The following is a 20,266-nucleotide window of genomic DNA, read 5'->3' on the forward strand; positions in this document are numbered from 1 at the left end:
AATTCAAGGATTGGTATCGAATGAGCTATAATGGTGAAGACTGCTTATGGTTCCAGGAATCAACAAACATGCAATATATAAGAACATTCACCTTCCTATCTTGGGTCGATCAACCAACTCCATGTTCTGTTTTTCTCAGTCATGTACAAAGTAAAATGAACCATTCATTTTGAACTTTAAAACGATCCAATGGGGTTGAAACAAAGAGAAATGATTGTCTTTTTTCTAGGTCGGTCGGTCTACCTTTCCTTCCTCCTTCCTGAAATGGTTTTCGTGTCTTTCTTTCGCTCTCTTACTTCTCGTCTTGTGATGTACCTTATTCTTGAAGTATGTGTCTACATACATGATCATTATGGACTTTGTGTTATTAAACTAGATTAGAGTTTTGGATCGTGATTACGAGTGTATTACTAGTTAATCTTCTATTCAGACATAACGGATTCAATTGTGTCAGTCGACCTTAACCGAATGATGAGTTTCCAGTCGTACCACTACAAATTTATTGTAAAAAGTAAAAGTAAAAATAAAATAGCATAAATACCAATTTCTAATCAGGTAAGAGTATAAAGTGCATGCATTGTTTATTCCATAAGCTTAGCTCCAAAAGGGTAGTTAACTTTGTCTGTCTTCTTATGTGCTTCCTCTCTTTTTTTTCATAGAAGTTATTTCTTTTTCCGGCCAAAGACCTGTTGTTTTGTTATTATAAATTGAGGAAGAAAGACACAAGAAACAACTAGGATTTGTTTTTTGTCCTTTTACTTCCAAACACAACATTGTCATGTGCTGAGGAAAACAAAATGACTAAAATCAAATCTGTCTATTTACAAACACAATCCATAATGGTAGCCGGAGAGGCACATGCAAGACACATAATACAACTGAAAAACTGATCCTAACAACAAATGAATACATTAAGAAAGCCCTTCATGTCGATGAGTTCTAGGCCAATGAATATGCCTGAAATTCCATGTGGCAAAGTTCCAATGGAGGAATCAGAAACAATGAAATGAGAATACATTAACTTTAGGACATTCCAACGCTTCTTGTGCAAAGGCATCGCCGTTCTTGGCTTTTCTGTGAACCAAACAAACACCTCACAATAACTTTAGCTCTTTGATGGAAAAGACATAACCGGAATAACGGTTTCTGAAACAGCCCAGAAGGGGAAAGTAGAAACTTTCTTGCAGAGGAAGAAATCAAGCATGGTGGGTAGCCCAAAGAAAGTGTCACCATCAACAAGAAGCCCAAAGAAAAGCTCAAGAACTCTGCAAGATCTCTTTGTGCAGGAAAGTCCTCACTTCACCATCACATCTTCTTCCCCCACTTCAGGAAATGAAGAACTTCTCTCCACAATTTCTTACTGCACATTTGTCTTCACCTTCACTGACCCTTCAGAATCTCCTGCACAAAGAGACTCAAAGAGGCTTCAGCTCACAAGACTCGTCTCTATATTGAAGTCTTCAAAGAAAGCAGTGCATGGAAAAGTTCTGGTGGCTCTGGTGACCATGATATCTGCCAACCTCTTCAGGCCACTCCCTCCACCTTCCAGCCCCTCTGCAATCACAGATTTGCCCGAAGAAGATGACCCCATCTCTGTATTTTCTCCTCTGTGGTCACATCTCCAAATAGTATACGAGATTCTTCTCAAGCTTGTTAACAGCACAGAGCAAAAGATGCTGAGAGAGTGCATGGATCACTCTTTCCTCCGCAACCTGCTAGCACTGTTCCAGTCAGAAGATCCAAGGGAGCGTGAGACTTTGAAAAATGTGTACCACAAGATGTATTCCAAGTTCATATGTGATCGTTCCTTGATGAGGAAATCGATGACAGAGGTGCTCTTGAACTACGTTTTTGAGACAGAGAAGCATCCGGGTATTGCAGAGTTGCTTGAGATATGGGGAACCATAATCAATGGGTTTACAGTGCCACTGAAGGAAGAGCACAAGCTGTTCCTGATGAGAGTGTTGATTCCTCTGCACAAAACGAAAGGGATGCAAGTGTACCACAGGCAATTGGCCTATTGCGTGTCACAGTTTGTGCAGAAGGAGCCTATGCTTGGAGGGGTTGTTGTGAGAGGGATTTTGAGGTATTGGCCTGTCACAAACTGTCAAAAAGAAATTTTGCTAATTGGGGAGTTGGAAGATCTTGTTGAGAATTTAGACCCTGACCAGTATCGGAAGTTGGCCTTGCCCTTGTGTACCCAGATTACCAAATGCATAAACAGTTGGAATTCCCAGGTACATCTCTTACTTGGTTCTTAAATCCAATATCTAGTACAATGTTCTTGGTTCTTAAGTATGTTGAAATTTATTGAAAACTATAAAATGATAGTAGACTATGAGGCTCGGATATTTCCTTTTAAATGGTTTGTCTATGTCAGACATATGTATCATGAAGTGTTCAATTTAAAAAATATTTGTTAAATTCCTGATAATTCTAGCACGATTCTAACGCAATTTTAAAAAGAATAAATACATTAATTATCTAAAAATTCAAACTTATTGTATAAATTTTTATTATGAATATAAAAAGGAAAATGATAGTTTGACAACTCTTGGATTTGTATACAACCCTTGATGTGATAGGTTTAGAAATAAATATATATATATATAAAAGATAAAATTGTAATTAATTAAATGATATGAAAAAAAAATATTAAAATAATAGTATTAGGAGTTGTAACATGGTTGTATAAAAAATTGGAGTTGTCAATATATCATTACTCTTATAAAAATAAGAAACAAATTACTTTGAACAGCCATGAAAAAACATTTTTTTACTAAAAGAATCTGAAATATACTTGTGCACATAAATTTGTATTCTCAATTTATATAATTCATAATTATATAATATATAGATCTATATCTCCGTGTCTTACATTATTTTAATTGTGTTAGGTAGCGGAGCGTGCACTGTATGTGTGGAACAATGAGCAGTTCGTGAAAATGGCACTGATAGGAACAGTGGAAGTGTTTAATGTGATTGTAGAAGGCATGGAAAAGAACCTGAAGTGGCATTGGAGCAAGAGCGTTAGGCAACTAACAGAAAGTGTTAAGGTGATGCTGGAAGAAATGGACCCAGATCTGTATTCCAAGGGTCTCATGGACATGGAAGCTAAAGAATCAATGGCACATCAAGAAGATATCAAAAGAAAAAAGAGATGGGAAAGAATAGAATTGGAAGCTGCCAAGAATCAGTTTCTCAACCCACAACGTTATATACGAGTCTCCTACTGAACATTAATGCATGCACATTTGTGCTGCCATTGGTAATGCTAACTTTTCTTGGGTAAACAAATAATTGCAGGAGCAAAATTGTTTAGAAGTTGCTTAGTTGTAACAATGCCTAATATGAATACTTCAAACCAGAATTTGGCACCTGTGGTTTGAGATATTCAATGGAATCAAATAACAATTAAAAGCCTCCAAAATATAGAGAAACAGGGACATACTAAAACCAGATGAAGAGCTGAGTAGACTAGCACCTAATATATTTCTAGTGTATACTATAGAAAAATCTTGCTTGCGCCTAACAAATAAAATTATTTCTTTATCCAAACTATTTGAAATTGTTCTCAAACTACAACTATAAAATTGTTGACAAACTAGATAGTTATGCCAAACATGAGAACATGTTACCGTAGAGGCATCGACGGTATAAGAAAATAATGTCCAAATTTTTGCTTAGGGATGAAAGCATAAAAAGAAAGAGAGAGATGCATACACAAGTTTAAATAATTATTGTCTCAATCAAAATTTAAATGATGTGCTGCCTAACGCAAAACCGTTGAAATCGGTTTTCTTGTTATACAGCTTACAAACGATTTAACAAACTAATACTCTGGAAACTACGAATCAGATGATATCCCCCTCCCCTCCCTCTCTGGTGGTACAAAACTGTGTAACCAATACACAACCTATGAACTTAAACTATAGATATTGGAAAACTGTGGCGACGAGCACAAGGGTGGAATAAAACTCCTAGCCTTTAATTAAGGCTTTAACTATAAAGACAACAAAGAATCAAGCATTTCTAAAGGTTGAAAGTCATTCCCCTGTACATTTTCCATGGGAAACTCCATCAAATCAGATCTCGAAGGCTTCTGGAACTGCTTGTAATCATCAAGCTCAAACGAATTGTACAAGTGTCTGGAAACTTGGACTGAGACTAAGCTCCTGCTTCATATGAATCCGGACTCCAATATTGCTTTTCAACACACAAAATGACCAACAAGGTCAATGCAGCAGATACACTCACACAAACTATACTTGATATTTTGAAAGCTTTTCTTTTACTGGAGGTTCCAAAGCAGACATACACTGATCCCACGCTCCATTGCGAAGCATCTACAGCATAAACATGAGATTGTAGTCTCATTATCATGAGCAGGGTATTACAGCAATAACTTCAACATAACATTACCCAAAAGGTAGATGTGTGCCTTAAAGAGAAGCAACACTAACCTGTTTATACCCATGCAAGACCTGGCAGACTTCATTGTGTAAATCTTCACTCCTTATTTCCTGTAGACGTTAATAAAAGCAGTTACATTACAAAATCCTTAAAGCACTTTTTAACTTTAAGATGACCATACTGACGGCTAAACATACATGCCAACTTGCAATGGCTTTGCACATGTAAACAAGCGAGCTTAGAGCTCCAGAAGGATTAGCTTTGACCTGAAAGCAAGTGTAAAACACCAATTACTTTACAAGGCTACATCTAAAATTTTAGTGCGAATAGGAGACTACCATAGCGCATAGGCCTCTGAAAGCATCCTCTTTCTCGACATCATCTCGTATCCTGCAAAAAAATCATCAAGAGAATTAGTATACAAGGTAACCTACAATGAAAAAGTGTTCATCTAAAATCATGTTCAATTTGTAAAATGAGGATGTTGAGATAATGATTACTCTCCTTTATGCATGGATTTCAAATATTTAAATACAGGATTGCAGGATACATTGACTATTCGAAGTTCTCGGACAAGCATTATCTAACACCTTCATTGTAATACTGGACATTAAGCTCTTAAAGCTAGAAAATGCCTTGAACACAATCAGGTGATTTTGTGTCCTCAATACCATATACTCCCAAGGAATTGTCAATTGTTAACACGTTAAATGGGCATCCTTAGTATAAGAATTTGACAGTAAAATAATTACCACAGTATCAGGTTTATGATGGGGCTCTCTTACCATCCTGACTTTTGGAAAAACACTGTATGCATATGTTTGTATTTATTTTTGTTGTGTCGGAATAGAAACATAGTAAGCAGAAGAGATTTTACAAAAAAAAGTTATTACAATTTCAAAGGGAAAAGTGAATTGCACATAATAGGGAGATTGCTCCAATTTGTTTACTTTTTTAATTTGTTATTAAAGTCAACATCAATATGCATCTCAACTGCTTTTTAGACCACTCATCAGATCTTCTCCATCTATCTTTTTTTGAAAGAAAAATATTCATCTCCAATCTCAGCCACCAACCTCTCAAACCGAACTGATCACACTGCCAAGGGAACAGTACTATAATCAATTTCTCAACTTTGTTGAATACACTATGTTTTGAATCCCTCAAGCCCTTCCTAAACATCTAAGATGAAAGGGTAAAACAATAAAAGAGCCACAAACTTCTATAATGAGTAGTAATTTATTCACGATTTATCGTGCACCAAAAGTTGCAAAAGCACATTTGATTTTGAAAACATTTTTAAATGCAGCAACACAAGAGAATCGGAGATATTTGTTATGTGCTACTGTGAAGCTCAGTACTATAACATACATTGACAAAGCAGTGCACCAAGATTGCATGAAATGCTCCATATGTGGTGATACAAGCTCTGGACAGACCCACGCAAGCCTCCCCAGTGTTATTGCACTATTCTCTATAAGTGACTTATTGAGTCCCTATAAACAGCAAACACAATCAGCAACTAAACATGATCAAAATTATAATTGAAGAACGTAAAATGATAGTGACCTCTGCGTGCTGAAGAATGGGAACCAGGCATGAAATTACAGTCAAGACAACAGGAGAAATTTCTTGACGAACCTGATATTCAATAGACTGATTTTGTATCAAATAAATAAAATGTGACATGGTGTAGTTAATGTCAGAAGATATTCACATTAATAACAATATCAGAAACATGAAAAGCAATGAGGGAAGAAGAACCTTCAAACACAAACAGAAACATGAATGAATCAATATACAAAGCTGTAGAATACTACAAGAATATTGGAAAAATTATCTGTCAAGAACCTACAACATAAGTCTCATCATCACAACTAAAGAATGTTTGTGTTATGAGATGATTTTATCCACCACAACTGACCTGCAATTTTGATGGGTTTATTTATTTAACCTGAACCCAGCCCAATCAAAAAACCCAATAATGAGACAAGTTTGGCTTATCACAACCACAAGACAAAAGTTAATGTGTATTTTATAGTATTTTATAAAATTAAGTAATCCACACGACAAAAGTTAAAAGTCGTTACTTGTTGTAGCCTGATTATATTTGTCTTAGTTGGGTCTAGTTAGTTGCTTTTAGTTTTCACAACCAGTGTAGCCTATTGGCGTTCAATGGGGACAGCTGTCTCCGTCTGAGCCTGTAAATAGTAGTGCTATTAACAAAGGTCATTCAATAATGAAAATATATACAGATTCACAGATCTACTCAGATCACTTCCTATTCTCATTTCCTGCAGTTTTTATCATTTTCTCTTCCAATAAAAAAACTTATAATGTTTTCTAGAGCTTGAATTTTACCAGAGCTATGGACTCACAGTCCAATCATGTTCCAAACAACCAGGTGGTCCTCACCTCCAACTTCTTCTGTTCAAATGTTATTCTCAGTTTCCTTTCGATTGGATGAGAAAAACTCTCATCTGAAACAGCACGTTGAAGCTGTTATTAAAGGGCGTTATGTTCATCACCATGTGATCAAAACCAGTTTCTAAATAAAAGTGACAGAGAAGGCTTCTCTACTGTGTCAATATACATCATTTTTAGTATATGGCTATCATTTAACAATCACGGTATTCATTACAGTTTAGGGTTTAGGGTTTAATCAAGACAATTTAGAACTATATCATTCAAACCAAATGTCAATGCCAATTAGATTCTATTTTGCATGTTTTTCTATCATTTTATCAGAAAGCAGCATTAAAATGGTATACCTTAACTGCTAATTCTCCAATTGCCCAGCATGCATTATTTGCTACTGAAATGGCCTCCTTTACCTTAGAAATCTCCTGCACACCAGACACTATTAGAATAAAATGGCCAAACAAATGCAACCTATGGACAAATTTGTATCAGGCACACACATACCAGCTGTTTGGCAGCAGCCTCAAGAAATTCAGACAAACGAGGGTGCAAATGGACCGGGCACACCTAGCCAAATTACAATTGTTAGAATCCCATCGACTAAGATACAGTCCAAAGAACAATCCCTGCTACCCCACAATGTAAAATTAAAATATTTGGGCATAGACCCAAACTTACTTCCACCCAATCCCCTCCTTAACCAACCCCGAATAAAAAAATTAAACTAACAACTTCAAAAAGTAAATTTACTTCCAAAATACAACAGGACAAGGAAGAGCTTATGGCTAAGCAGGCTTCAGTATAATGTATGAAGGTACACATTCAACTTACTCGTGCCAGGTCTCCAAGTAAGGCAAAAGCACTTTGTCGAACATCAGAAGCATCATCCACACAACAATGCAGAAGTAGATCTCTCAGAGAACATTGTGCAACCTGCAAAATAGTGTATATCAAGATAATCTCAAAAACACTCATACAAAGGGAACTTTAGAAGACAGAATAGCTATCAATTCCAAGTCTTACATACAAAGAGGAAGAACAGGTTTTTCAGAAGCAAGGTACAATAAAAGGACTTAGTTTTATCATTGATTTCTGCTAAAGAAGTAGGTCTTGTACAGAAAAGATAATATCATGCTAGAAATCAAAGAAACAATCTAGTGTTGCTGCCTCCAGTTTGTAGAAGAAACCACCAGCATGAATCACGAATGTTTAAAAAGGTAAAGTTTATGGTCATATTGATGTTCTTTAGATAATCCAGAAACCCTACTTCTGGCCCCAAAAAATATTAACTCTTTAATTAGAGAAAACGGATCAAAATATTGCACATATATGAAATAATATATTAATAGATCTTTCTAATGATGCAAAAGCCCAATCAATTAAAACGAAGACAATATTTACAAAATAACAAGCATGTTTCTGAATACAAAACGACATATTTTACACAAGTAAAAAAGGTGGAGTAACAGAAAACCATAGAACTGTTTCAGTATTAAAATTTACAGAAACAGTTTAACAAGTACTGCACTTGATATGAATAAGAATATTAATGAGAGAATTGCACCATGTTTTAAGATAAAAAAAAAGCTCCCATTTTGTAAATTAATGCAAGCTATTTCAAGAAACACATCCAAGAAGATGAGAAATAATTAGCTAACAGATAAGTATCATCCATATCTAGAAAATACGAGTTTAGGATGAGTACCAAACTCTCTACTCCACTGCCAAGACCCTCTGCTAGTCCAGAAAGCAAATCAAGAGAACACACAATGAACTCCTTGTCATACTGAACCCCAGTTGTAGAATCAGCCTGAAATAAAATGACATTCAACTTGTTGGAAGATAAAATAAACTTCAAAATCAAAACTTATTGGTAATTAGTTATACAGTAGTTTGTTGGACAGATCATAAATAAAGGTGGTCAATGAAATGCATCTTTTAGAATCAAACAGCATATGCAGACATATTAATTTGATAACAGACACGGGTATAGACCATAATAATAACATTTTGACACTTTTTCAACTTTAGATGTAAATTGGATACCTGTCAACATATATAGCATGCTAGAGGCACTTGACTGCTCAATAAAAGAAAAATATTCAGAAGAGATAACAGCACCCTCTAAGTAGTGTTCATTCGATTAGTTCACACCGCTAGAATATCATGTAATATCAAAATATCATATCCAAGAACAATTTAGATTTTATCCTATAAAATATTTCTTCATAGTAGTTTCCCTATTTTGGCAGTTCACATGCTTCATGATATCTTATGATTTGTAGTTACCTTATTTAGTTTAGGGTTTAGGGCATAACACTGTAGGTTTGATATATGGTGCATAAATATATAGTGCAAACTAGATATTAAAAGATCTTTGAGCAAAAGTAACCAGAACCTTAGCAAATTGTTGGGTCTGGATTATATTTATGCACCTCCTAAATACAGGTTCAGCAAATTGAGTGAAACCAGTACCCAGAGCCTGCATCAATTGAACACCACATCAGGAGCAAGAAAAAAAAACGGAACAAAATTTTCAAATTATATTAATAGTTTCCCAAACCCATGCATTTATTAACATGAGAATCAGAATGAAACCAACTTCCAACTGCCAGCATACTAATACATGATTAGAAACTTCCTTTGGAATTAAATTTGACGTAGAATTCTTAGCAACATAAATAAAATCCCCTAAGACGTATCAAATTTGCATGCAACCTTTTAGGCAGTTTAAAAATAAGATGCGCTTTAGCTATTTCAAATGAAATCAAATTTTCAACATGCACAGACAAGTGCCTTCTGCATTGTTCCTGTGCCAATACTGTCAAGAGGATATACTGCACATTGCAAGATCAACAGCTTCAACCCTTCAATTAGTTATGGTGAAATTATTTGTTGACACATGAGAAGTAGGAATCTGTTGTCAAAGAACAACCTACGGTTTACAATTCTACCAGCAAACTAATTCAAAGTTCAAACATGCATATTCATAATAAATGTTATGAACAGTAAATGACAACAAAACCAGAAACACTTTTTTAATGCATAAGATGGTGGGAAAAACAGATATCCGTACATGTGCTATAGATGTAAAGCATTCCAGGAGTGGAAAAAGATCTTTGTCTGAATTTGAAAGTTGCTGCCACTTCTCAATTAATGGTGGCATTAGAATGTCAAGATAAACAGGCTGCAAAGCAAGGAGATATACAGTAAATAAAGAAATGTCTTTTGAAGCAAAAGGGAGAGAATATCAGTAGTTTGAGTAAGAATGTTGATTGTCCCTCCATGGAATGGATTACTGCTAAAAATTAGCATACCTGATTCAACTCTCCTCCAACAGCTTCAGCTAGAGTTCCAATTGCATCATATACAATTCTGAGGTTTCGCCGCTGCAATTTAGGACAAAAGACTACAGTGAACGATGTCTAAGCATACAGGTAATGATAAGATATGAAGAAAAATATAGAGCTAGTGTTCGTCCAAACATGAGTCATTGCACAAGAAACAACACGAAAATCATGTATTAACTATTATTAAGGTCAGGAAATCACTTGATATTTCCCAAATGCTGTCAGCAGATGCTTCAGTATAATTTCCAAGCGTGGTGCCAACTCTTCAGCAGCCTCCTATTATATGTTTTGTAAACCAAATTTGAGACTTGTATAAATTGAAAATATATGAAGTAATTTGATCAATTCATTAAGGGTAAATGGACAGAAATTGTATTCAGAACCTCTTCCAGGGTTGCAAAAGCTGAACAAGCAGCCTCTTGTACCCGCTTATTGTCATCCAAAATTCTTCGTAGAAGCCCCATAAGAACATTATCAAATTGTTCATAGCCTTTAGGATGTCCAATACCCTAAAACAGACAAATTCAAACTCAAACAAAATTATACAGTAAATTGCTCTGTAACCTTGCATGGCTAAACTTAAATATCAGTTCATTTAGATGTTGTATATAATATTCACTTGTTGTTTTGTCACTTTACAATTATCTGGAAACATACGATATTCCAATCGACCAAGATCCTTTGAGACTGATGCAAGATTTGGCATATCTACAAACTCCTTATATTATAACATTTTAAGTTCAAACTTGAATATTGAATACACAAATATAAAAGTGATAGAGCATATTAAAATAATTAGTTATAATCATATCAGGAAAGAGAATGTAACATATTAATATCGATTGGGAATATATAAATAGTGATAAGATATTGAGACATAAATTTAATGATTAGGAATTTGATAGTAATTGGTATTTAGGATTGGAATAACTTTCTCCAAGTGATCAAAACCTTCAGAAGTACATAAAGTTATACAACTGTCCAGCTGTGCAATAGCAGAAGAGGAACAAAGTGCTTGTATACCTGAACAATAAATTTGCTAAAACGAGATAGTGTCCAGCACGAAATACTTCGTATCAGAGGAAACTTATCATCAAGAAGCGGGATAAGAAAGGCCACAATCTAGAAATGAAGAACACAGCATTGTCCAAAATTCAGAATTAGTAAGAAGTAATGGCCACATAAAAGAATAAAAAAAATCTGACAAATTTGTAAGCATAAAAAATCAATAAAGCAGATCATAAAACAAGACTCGGTAAAATAAGAGTCAGAGATTGACAGATTAACTAAATGTTGTCAAAGACATATTTTTCTTCTTTTAAAATCAATAATAATAATAATAATAATGTTGTCAAAATTAAGATCCTACTAAGGACCCAAAGAGGTGTTGAAAGATCTTAAAATGTTGGAATGTAAGACTGTAACAAGTATATAGGATCTTACCAAAATGTATATTATATTAATACACACACAAAACAAACACATACAAAAAGGGGGGAAACTATAAATAAAAACATTAAAGCAAACCTAAAACTAATGTTTCATAACCATAACTCCAAAACTAAAAACTAGCATTCATTTGACTGTGACAACATTCTTCTTCTTTTAGTATCAATAATGTTGTCAAGATTGAGGAGTTGCAAGATCTTAATCGTAGAAATGAAGAATGGTAACATGGATTATAAGATCCAATCAAAATGTAAACTATACTAATATATACACACATAGAAAAAAGAGGGGAACTATAAACGAGAACATTGAAGCAAACATAAAAACTATCGTTCCATAACCACAACATCCAAGAGAGGGACACGCAAGATGGGGAAAAACACTTCAAAACAGATATTTGATACTTCTTTATTTAATCCTATGATTTGAGTTTTCTCAGATAATAAATAAACAGAAATGTGACAGTTACTAATTTTTGGTTTAGTGCCAAAATCTCAAGTCAACTCACTCGTATGATTCCATCACAATCTTATCAATTTATTATTTCAGGTCTGATCCAGATCAGGAAAGGGAAAAAAGATAGTAAGACCATGCGAACTTACGATCTAGATAGCAATTTTAACAACATTGAGCATGAATTGCAAATTACAAGTCATCCACAAAGTATCACAATTATCTGACAGTGATTGAATAATTGAACATAAGAAAGAATAGATCAACAAAAGGGGAAAAAGGAAAGATTGCACTATGTAATTTATAAAGCTTGAATGATTCGAGAAGTTATCATATTTTTTGGAAACAAGATATTGTGTAGCTAGAGAAGCAATACACAAACATGCACAGACCAATGGGGTTTTAGGTACAAAAGGGAGTGAATAGAAAGAAATATGCTTTGAATAACATTTTCTAGTGTTCTATGATGTATTACAATAAGATGAACTGCAATGTACGTAAAACATTGGGTGCTAACCATTATTTACACTAATGTTGATCCTAACAATAATAAAGAAGCAAATTATGAGATATTAGGAAATATGGAAACTAACCATAACTGATAATATTTAGTATACAATTAGATAATATTGGATATTCTGAATAACTCTAAAATACAATATTGATATTAATGAGATATTCAAACACACACATGCATACATTAAGTTATAAAATCATTCAAGCATACATTAAGTTATAAAATCATTCAAGCATACATTAAACAAAGCTAAACAATTTTTCCTTCAATAAAACCATCTGCTTTTGGATTGCGTAATCAGAACCAAAAAATAGAAAATACCTCCAGCAGATGAGGATAAAGACCATTGATGCAACCTTCACCTATGGCACCAAGGGCCAACACGGCAGCTTCCCGGTCTTTCCAAGCATCATCCCCACCAGCAGACAACTTAGCCTGCACACATTCTCATAAGCTTTAGTATATCCACACCAAAAAAAATATGGCTTGTGGAGAAATTAGCATCATAATAGTTGATGTTTGACATATATACACCTATGTTTCACCCACTATCATTATGCCTGGTCTGCCTTTAATTAATAGAGCACTAGTTTGACTGTTACTCATTCTTAGCAACTGTGATATAGAAAATTATCATAAGAAGTGTGAATCACCTCAACAATAGGCATAAGTGTTGGAAGAATCGCATCTCCAAACACATTTGAAAGAATATCAAGGGCGGCTGCACTGCATTTCCGCAAATTCCATGTGTTGACAACATCATCATCCTGTAAATATAAAAAATAAAAAATTGTGACTTTAAATTGCAAAGCAATTTTTTAACAGCTCATCTTTCAAAAGCTACATAAGCCCTATTAAATAAGGGAAATAAGATTAATCAAATAATAAGAATACGAAAACAATAGAGCTAGTACAACATACGTCATCTTCTACTTCATCAGATCCATGAAATCTTGACGCATGAAATCGAGGCTTAAGATCCTATGGTGAAAAACAAATAAAATTAGAAATGTGATGGTCATAAACAAAAAAAAACCCAGTAAGTCAATTAATAAGCAACCACACCTGATCTCGATCAGGTTGAGATCCATCTTCCTGGAAAAAAAAAAACATTCAAACAAATGAAGTCACAAACAAGAATTAGTTGCAATCCACCTATAAACACTAATCAATCCAAAAGCAAACCTCAGCTTCAATAAGTGATTCGTCATCATCAGCATAAGCCATGTTTGACAACAATATCTACATGGATGCAACAAATGAACTTCAAATTTCAATATTACATAGGAAAACAGTTATAAAAGAAAAATGTGTATAATTTGATTTACTGGAATAAGACGAGGCAAGAATTCTCTTAAGTTTTCAGGTGGTAGTTGAGCATCACAATAAGCAGACCTGCAACAACAAAATTTAAAAAATAAAATATGCAAAATAGCAAAAGCTCCCAGGATTTCAGAAAGATAAAATATTGGTAAAGTTTGAAATTTTAAATAAGCTTAAAAGGGAAAATAGCATCACTACATAATAGATTCATCGAACTCTTATTTGCATCGGCATGCTGATTTTAGAAACAATAAATTGATTATGCATATGCCATCTTAGTATCCAACGACAGAAAACATACATTGCTAGACAACAGTATGACTTGAACTAGCATGTCTCAAATTAGAATACATTACAACCACCTGAAACCCCTCCTCCCAGTGACGAAAAAAAAAGCAAGTAACACAATAAAACAAAATACACATAAATAAGTTTATTATTTTGGTTGTGATTCATAACAACACCTAGAACTACATGAACTCCAGCTACTAGTTGTATCATTAAGAAAATAACATGGCAAACATATATAGTACCAAAATTCACAGGCTTCGAGGGCTACTTCTTCATCTGTGTCCTTGTTGACTTGTAACATGTATTCAATCACATTCCTTAAATGTGGCTGCAGTGAATTGATAATTGCATTAGGAAAGAGAGAGCAGATAGAAATAACATTAATTTTAAAGAAAGTAAATAGGCAAGACACTTGGTGCTTGCTTGTTTGACTAGTTGGAAAATTAAAAATGCATAAATAATAAAATCATGATAAGTATATAAAACAATGTAATATGTTCTGATTTTATGATTTCTAAATGAATTCTACTTGCTCAAAGAAGTAAACAACTGGATATAGTGTGATAGAATGAATACAATAGATAAACCACCGCAATGTGAAAAATCCCGAAAATATAAGAACATTCAATTAACTTGAAAAACTCCAATGAACCAGAACAAGAAGCTCACCTCCAAGAAAGATGGACGGACTTCAATAAGCTGAACAAATGCCGCGCAAACCTGGTTATGAATAGCAACTAGGATGGTTTCAATTGATTCCAACATTAATAAAAAAATAGTAATTACCAAATTTGAGCTAAAAACAGTTAATCAATTTTCTTGCACAAACTATCAGAAATTACAAGAAAACACAAACAGGGTATAGCTTTGACTTGTAGAGGTCATCAAAATAATTCATGTATAAAGATAGAATACAAAGTGAACAGAAGGCAGGGTCAATGGACCGAAGCCTTCAACTACTAGCAATTCAAACCAGCAGCTGGATTTGGAAAAGGATCATATTGAGTAATTCAGTAATGAAGTAATAATGAAAAACACTTTATTCGAGTTACATCCACGTGCATATAAAACATTAAGAACTCACCAACTTCCGCACTTCAGCAGAAGGATCATTTGAGAGGACAAACAGACCTTGAAGATATTGATCCATGGATACATATAGAGCCTTTGCAAAACAATTAAGACTATTATTATTAATTCCAAACTTCAGTAGTTCTTTAATAACCAGATAACTAAGAAACTATACACTTACAGAAGGCATTAACATAATGTATTGATTTACAGAACCTAGTGATAGCTTTCTCAATGAAGCATGAGGAGATTGGAAAAACTGAAACAAAAACAAAAAATAAGAATAAACAGCTGGAGGATAGTATAATAAGAGGTGAAAGAGACAATTATAAAAAGGAAATACTGATGTTACCCGAAATAATCTAGGAAGAAATATGTTAATAGGGCGTTCTGCTAAACCCGGTACATCAGAATCAAGATATTGAGGAATATCTTCACAAATCTTCATGCGCAGTGAAAAATGAAATGTTAAAAAGGTACTACTAGAAACAAATGCTATGAATATATTAAGAATCAGTTGACAAGACTGTAATATAAACAGGGATTATTAATGAAACAGGAAACAGTACAAGAGACATATATCAATTGCATAAAAAAAAAATCAGGGGGGACATACTAAGCACACTATGTCTTTAATTTCAGTTGTTACTTTCAATTTTTTCCAGTCATTATTATAACCAAGTGTAAATAGATAAAATAGAGGGAGAAATACACGGAATTTAGCATACTTCAAACCACGTTTCTAATGTCATTAACATTGCAATGCAATAAGTCAACCAATGCTAAAACCCCAATCCATATAAACTCAAATCCCCATCTATATGGACACATCTACCACACTCTACCACTTAATGCTTTCATATTCTCCACTGCCCCTCCCCCAAAAAAAACATCCCACAGAAGCTACCGAGAAGTTCACGTGGTGGGTCCAAACACATTCATGTATCCACAAATGCAATAAAAATATGGCACTTGTTATCTTATTTATCTTCTTTATAGATGTGTGTTTATTTTCTTGTGACGAAAACATGGTGGGAAGCACTCTACTACAAATTAATACAGTAGCTGCATTTTTTTCTATCCAACAGTTAATGACCCAACCATTCAATTACTGTTTGATAAAAATCCGATCACAGCAATTGGTATTGTGCGAGGGTCCATGCTTATGTGTAACTTGCTTTGATTAAAATAATTTTGTTGACATCTCTCCAAGGAAGATTCCTAAGAATCCTCCTTACCTCTGTTTCTATTCTTACATTATAATAAAAATTCTTCTTTATAAAATAAATCTTGCCTCTTTCTCTACAAGGATCTCAGTAGCACCAATTCATATAATGCAAGTATTTGCATTTTCTTTGAAGATTCTATTTTAGCCAGAATTATAATTTAAGAATATTATATTGAATCTAAAATGGAAAACCAACCTTGGATAATGCATCCATTGCACCTTCCATGTGATTTAGATCGTTGCTGTCCAAGCAATTTACGAGGGCTTGCAACAATTCAGGCCACCCAACAACTCCTCCTATTTCAACAACAACACTAATAATAGTTCCTGTTGTAGACCTTATGTGCTTATCCGCTGCACCAAGACAAGGCAGCAACTCCGATTTCACATACTGTTGGTAGGCAGGCTGCATAGATTTATAAGCATTTCTGAGGTTATTCTTCAGGTATAACCCTGCAGCCTGACGAATTTCCACTGATTTTCCCTGGTCAATTGAAAATCACCACAGCACCATTAATATCAATGCAACACCACTTGAACCACAACTGCCACACCATATGCAGTTTTATAAACAAATAAAGTCTTATCAAAAACATATCTCCAAGAACCACTTGAAACAGTTCCAAAACATCAGACAGACTAACCTTTTTAGATGTGATTCCAGACACACTGATAGTATTTTGTTTCGCATTTAAAAGCATGACGCACGTAACAAACACAAGTCAAACTATACAAAGTTGCTTCACTGTTAAAGTAGAAAATCGATGCGAATTTCCAGAAAACTTGACAAAAAACCAAAACATACTACAACATATCTTAAAACAAGTTAAGCGACACTAAAAACAAAACAAGAGAGTCGAATAGTGTCATATCGTTAACCGATCAGTGCAGATTAACAAAGTTGCAGCAACAGACAAAAAAATAAAAAAAAACAAGAATAAAACTCGCCGGAGCATCACCTTCATCAAGTCCAGTAGATTTCACTCAGAACAATCAAATCAAGCAGAAACACACTACGACAAGAGCTCCACATCACGCAGACTTAATCAAACCAAAACAACGCAAGGCGATCCTCACTCTTGCACATAGATACAAGCAAAGCACATACGAAAAGCCGCGTTTCGACGGAGCAGAGACAATAGCAGTAGAAAAGTGAAGCGGAGATAGGCGAAGGAATACCTCGGCACGGGAGAATATGAAGGCGAGGTAATTGTTGAAGTCAGGAAGGAGCGAGTAGCGCTGAAGGTGTTGCCAAATCTGAGCCTTATCGGCGGAAGAAGAATGCGAAATCTGCTGCTCGAGGAGGCCGCAGATCTCCTTGAAGCCTTGCTCCTGAGGCTGCCACGCTGGAGTCGTCGTCGTCGTCGCCGCCGCCGCCGCCATCGCCACCGGAATCCGCCCCCGCGAGAATTGAGTTCAATCGCAGAGAGAGGGGTTTTTGGAATATTTGTGTGCGCAACAGAAAGAGAGTGAGAAAGAGAACAACACCGCTTTTAAATGAAACGCAACAGCTTCAAGGTTCGCAAAACAATACAAATAACTTTTTGTTGTGCCAGCAAACAAACAACAACCCTCTCTCACTCCTCACTGTTCACAACCTCAATTATCCAACAAATAACACTGTTTCACCCGCTTGCGTTCCGTTTCCTTTAGGTTAGGCCTTCGCGTCGTTGGGCCATACCACAAAATTAAAATTAAAATATATCTGTATGGATACGTATAAATACGTACATAAAAAAAATACAAAATATGAAAACATGAATTTATATATTATATAATTATAAATTATATAAATTAATAATAAAATTTTACATTCATATATATATTTTAATTTTTTAACAAAAATATGTTTTTCATTGATAATTTATTTCATATTTTATAATTATAATAAATATTTATAAAATAAGTTTAAATTTTTTAAAAAGTTAATATATGTTTTTTTTTAAATTATGTTAAAATCATACTAAAATTATTAAAAATTCAATAAATACTTTTTTGAATTAGAAATTTTACTTATACATGTCGATACTCGTATCGGTGTTCGATACTCGTATCGGTGTTCGATACTCGTATCGATGTTTGATACGTGATACGTGATCATGTGTGAGTCTCGTAGATTAAAATTAACATTAAAATGAAACAAATTTGGAAAACAACAATTCAAAAATGATATTCAACTTGCCATCGTCGTTTTTTCACTTTATCCACCACTTATGGTAACATAGAAAATTTCTGGTTGGGACCAACCTATTATTATTTTACGTATTGTTTAGTGAAAATATATAAATATGTTATCATTATGCTATGTGTTTTTAACCCATACTTTTCAGATTTGGCTTGCTGTGTTGGGGGAAGCAATAAATTCAAGTATAATTAACCTTAATCACATTTGTGTCCTTAAACATACAGTTTTGTGTCCTTGTGTTTGTGGAAATATAAAATCAAATTAACTTTCCCACGGCTATGTTTGTTTGAAATAATAATAAAATAATCAGTTATTGTGATTCTGAACATGTTTTCATGAATTTATTTTAAAAATAGAAAAAAAAAAATTCTGTAACTTGAAATTGTTTATCGTGAAGACATGTGCACTTAAAAAATAATTTATTTTCTACTAAATATAGAAAATATGGGAAGAAAAACAAAACCACTATGTCAACTCCACTCTAGTCAAAGACATAAGGAGTTCTGTGATATTTATTATGCTTATTCTTATTAAAATAAAACTAAGGATATTTTTATAATTGAATGTATTATATAATTGTTTTTTTTTAAATATGTCAAATCAATTACATTTACTACAACTTTCACTGATTTACAAATTGGGCATAGAGAGAAAAAAAGTTTATCCATATCTTCAAAAGTAAGTGCTTTTTACCTGAACCAACTATTTATAAACATGTAAACTAACTCTTGGTTTATCAATGAGCTAAGCATAAGATTGGTTGTGTTACTCTCTTTCATTGTCAAAATAATAAAAAAATGGCTGTTTACTTTTGGGAGATGAACCAATATTATAAGTTATCTGAAAACCCAATGCATTAGTTTTATTTAGAAAGCTAAATCTGATCAGAATTTTCAAGAAAAATAAATAAAATCTCCATATGTGAATTTAACATTTTGCCCATTCATCACATCCACATGATGCTCAAATCCTCTCCCACCAATATCTTAGCATCATAAAAATGGCAATTTCTTTCTCCACCTCATAGTTTCTTCATCACCTTCATAAATATTTGAATTCCAAAACTAACCTTTTTTCAATTCCAAAATTATCCTTGAATAAAAGGTGCAAGATTTGTTTTTTTTTCTTCATTTTTGAACTCTAGAATTGAAGTCTAGAATTCAGAACATAATTTTGTATTTCAAATTTTAGAGTTTAAAAAGTATTTTTGAATTCAAAAAATATATTCCAATGTCATATTCCAAGTTTTATAATTTTATAGTTTATAAGGTATTTTATGAATTCGCAAATGCATTCTAAACTCTAAAATTCAGAAACAATTTTGTACTCAAAATTCTAGAGTTTAGAATATATGAATTCAAAAAAAAGGGAAGAGGGTGTCAATAAAAAAGATGAAAAAAATGGCAAAAATGTCATTTCAAGTGTTTTATGGGGGTGCAGGAAGAAAACGTGGAGGTAAAGGAAGAAATTGCCCACAAAGATGAGAGAATCACCTATAGTTTCAAGTAAGACAAGTTATCATAGTTAACCACTGTTAAGTCTAAGAAAGAAATTGTTTAGCCCAC

At 33.8% G+C, this 20,266-nt stretch overlaps 2 protein-coding genes across 5 annotated transcripts; one reads left to right on the forward strand and one right to left on the reverse strand.

Annotated features, from left to right (window-relative positions):
* Nucleotides 1-851: 851 nt before the first annotated feature.
* On the forward strand, nt 852-3,430 carry LOC137828787 (serine/threonine protein phosphatase 2A 57 kDa regulatory subunit B' beta isoform). The gene is made up of 2 exons (XM_068635476.2): nt 852-2,237; nt 2,898-3,430. The coding sequence occupies exons 1-2, from the start codon at nt 1,203-1,205 to the stop codon at nt 3,234-3,236; spliced, it is 1,374 nt and encodes a 457-aa protein (XP_068491577.1). The 5' UTR covers nt 852-1,202; the 3' UTR covers nt 3,237-3,430.
* Nucleotides 3,431-3,716: 286 nt separating this feature from the next.
* Nucleotides 3,717-18,206, reverse strand: TRN1 (transportin 1). Of its 4 annotated transcripts, XR_016522881.1 has the most exons (30): nt 17,696-18,188; nt 16,713-17,000; nt 15,641-15,730; nt 15,470-15,547; nt 15,302-15,382; nt 14,887-14,937; nt 14,460-14,545; nt 13,932-13,998; nt 13,789-13,845; nt 13,669-13,698; nt 13,525-13,584; nt 13,257-13,370; nt 12,925-13,038; nt 11,208-11,306; nt 10,568-10,693; nt 10,386-10,460; nt 10,152-10,223; nt 9,911-10,021; nt 9,233-9,316; nt 8,540-8,644; nt 7,666-7,767; nt 7,339-7,401; nt 7,185-7,259; nt 6,775-6,893; nt 5,983-6,054; nt 5,785-5,909; nt 4,752-4,803; nt 4,611-4,679; nt 4,464-4,523; nt 3,717-4,346 (listed from the first exon to the last, which is right to left on the reverse strand). XR_016522881.1 is itself a non-coding variant. In XM_068635474.2 (29 exons), the coding sequence occupies exons 1-29, from the start codon at nt 17,897-17,899 to the stop codon at nt 4,263-4,265; spliced, it is 2,694 nt and encodes an 897-aa protein (XP_068491575.1). In that variant the 5' UTR covers nt 17,900-18,206; the 3' UTR covers nt 3,717-4,262. The 4 variants fall into 4 exon arrangements, 2 of the variants coding, with proteins under 2 accessions (XP_068491575.1, XP_068491574.1); XM_068635474.2 differs by lacking the exon at nt 6,775-6,893 and having other exon boundaries at nt 17,696-18,206; XM_068635473.2 differs by lacking the exon at nt 6,775-6,893 and having other exon boundaries at nt 5,983-6,069.
* Nucleotides 18,207-20,266: the final 2,060 nt, after the last annotated feature.

The sequence above is a fragment of the Phaseolus vulgaris genome, chromosome 7, assembly GCF_051622355.1.
Source record: "Phaseolus vulgaris cultivar YP4 chromosome 7, ASM5162235v1, whole genome shotgun sequence".
In the NCBI taxonomy this organism is placed as follows: Eukaryota; Viridiplantae; Streptophyta; class Magnoliopsida; order Fabales; family Fabaceae; genus Phaseolus; species Phaseolus vulgaris.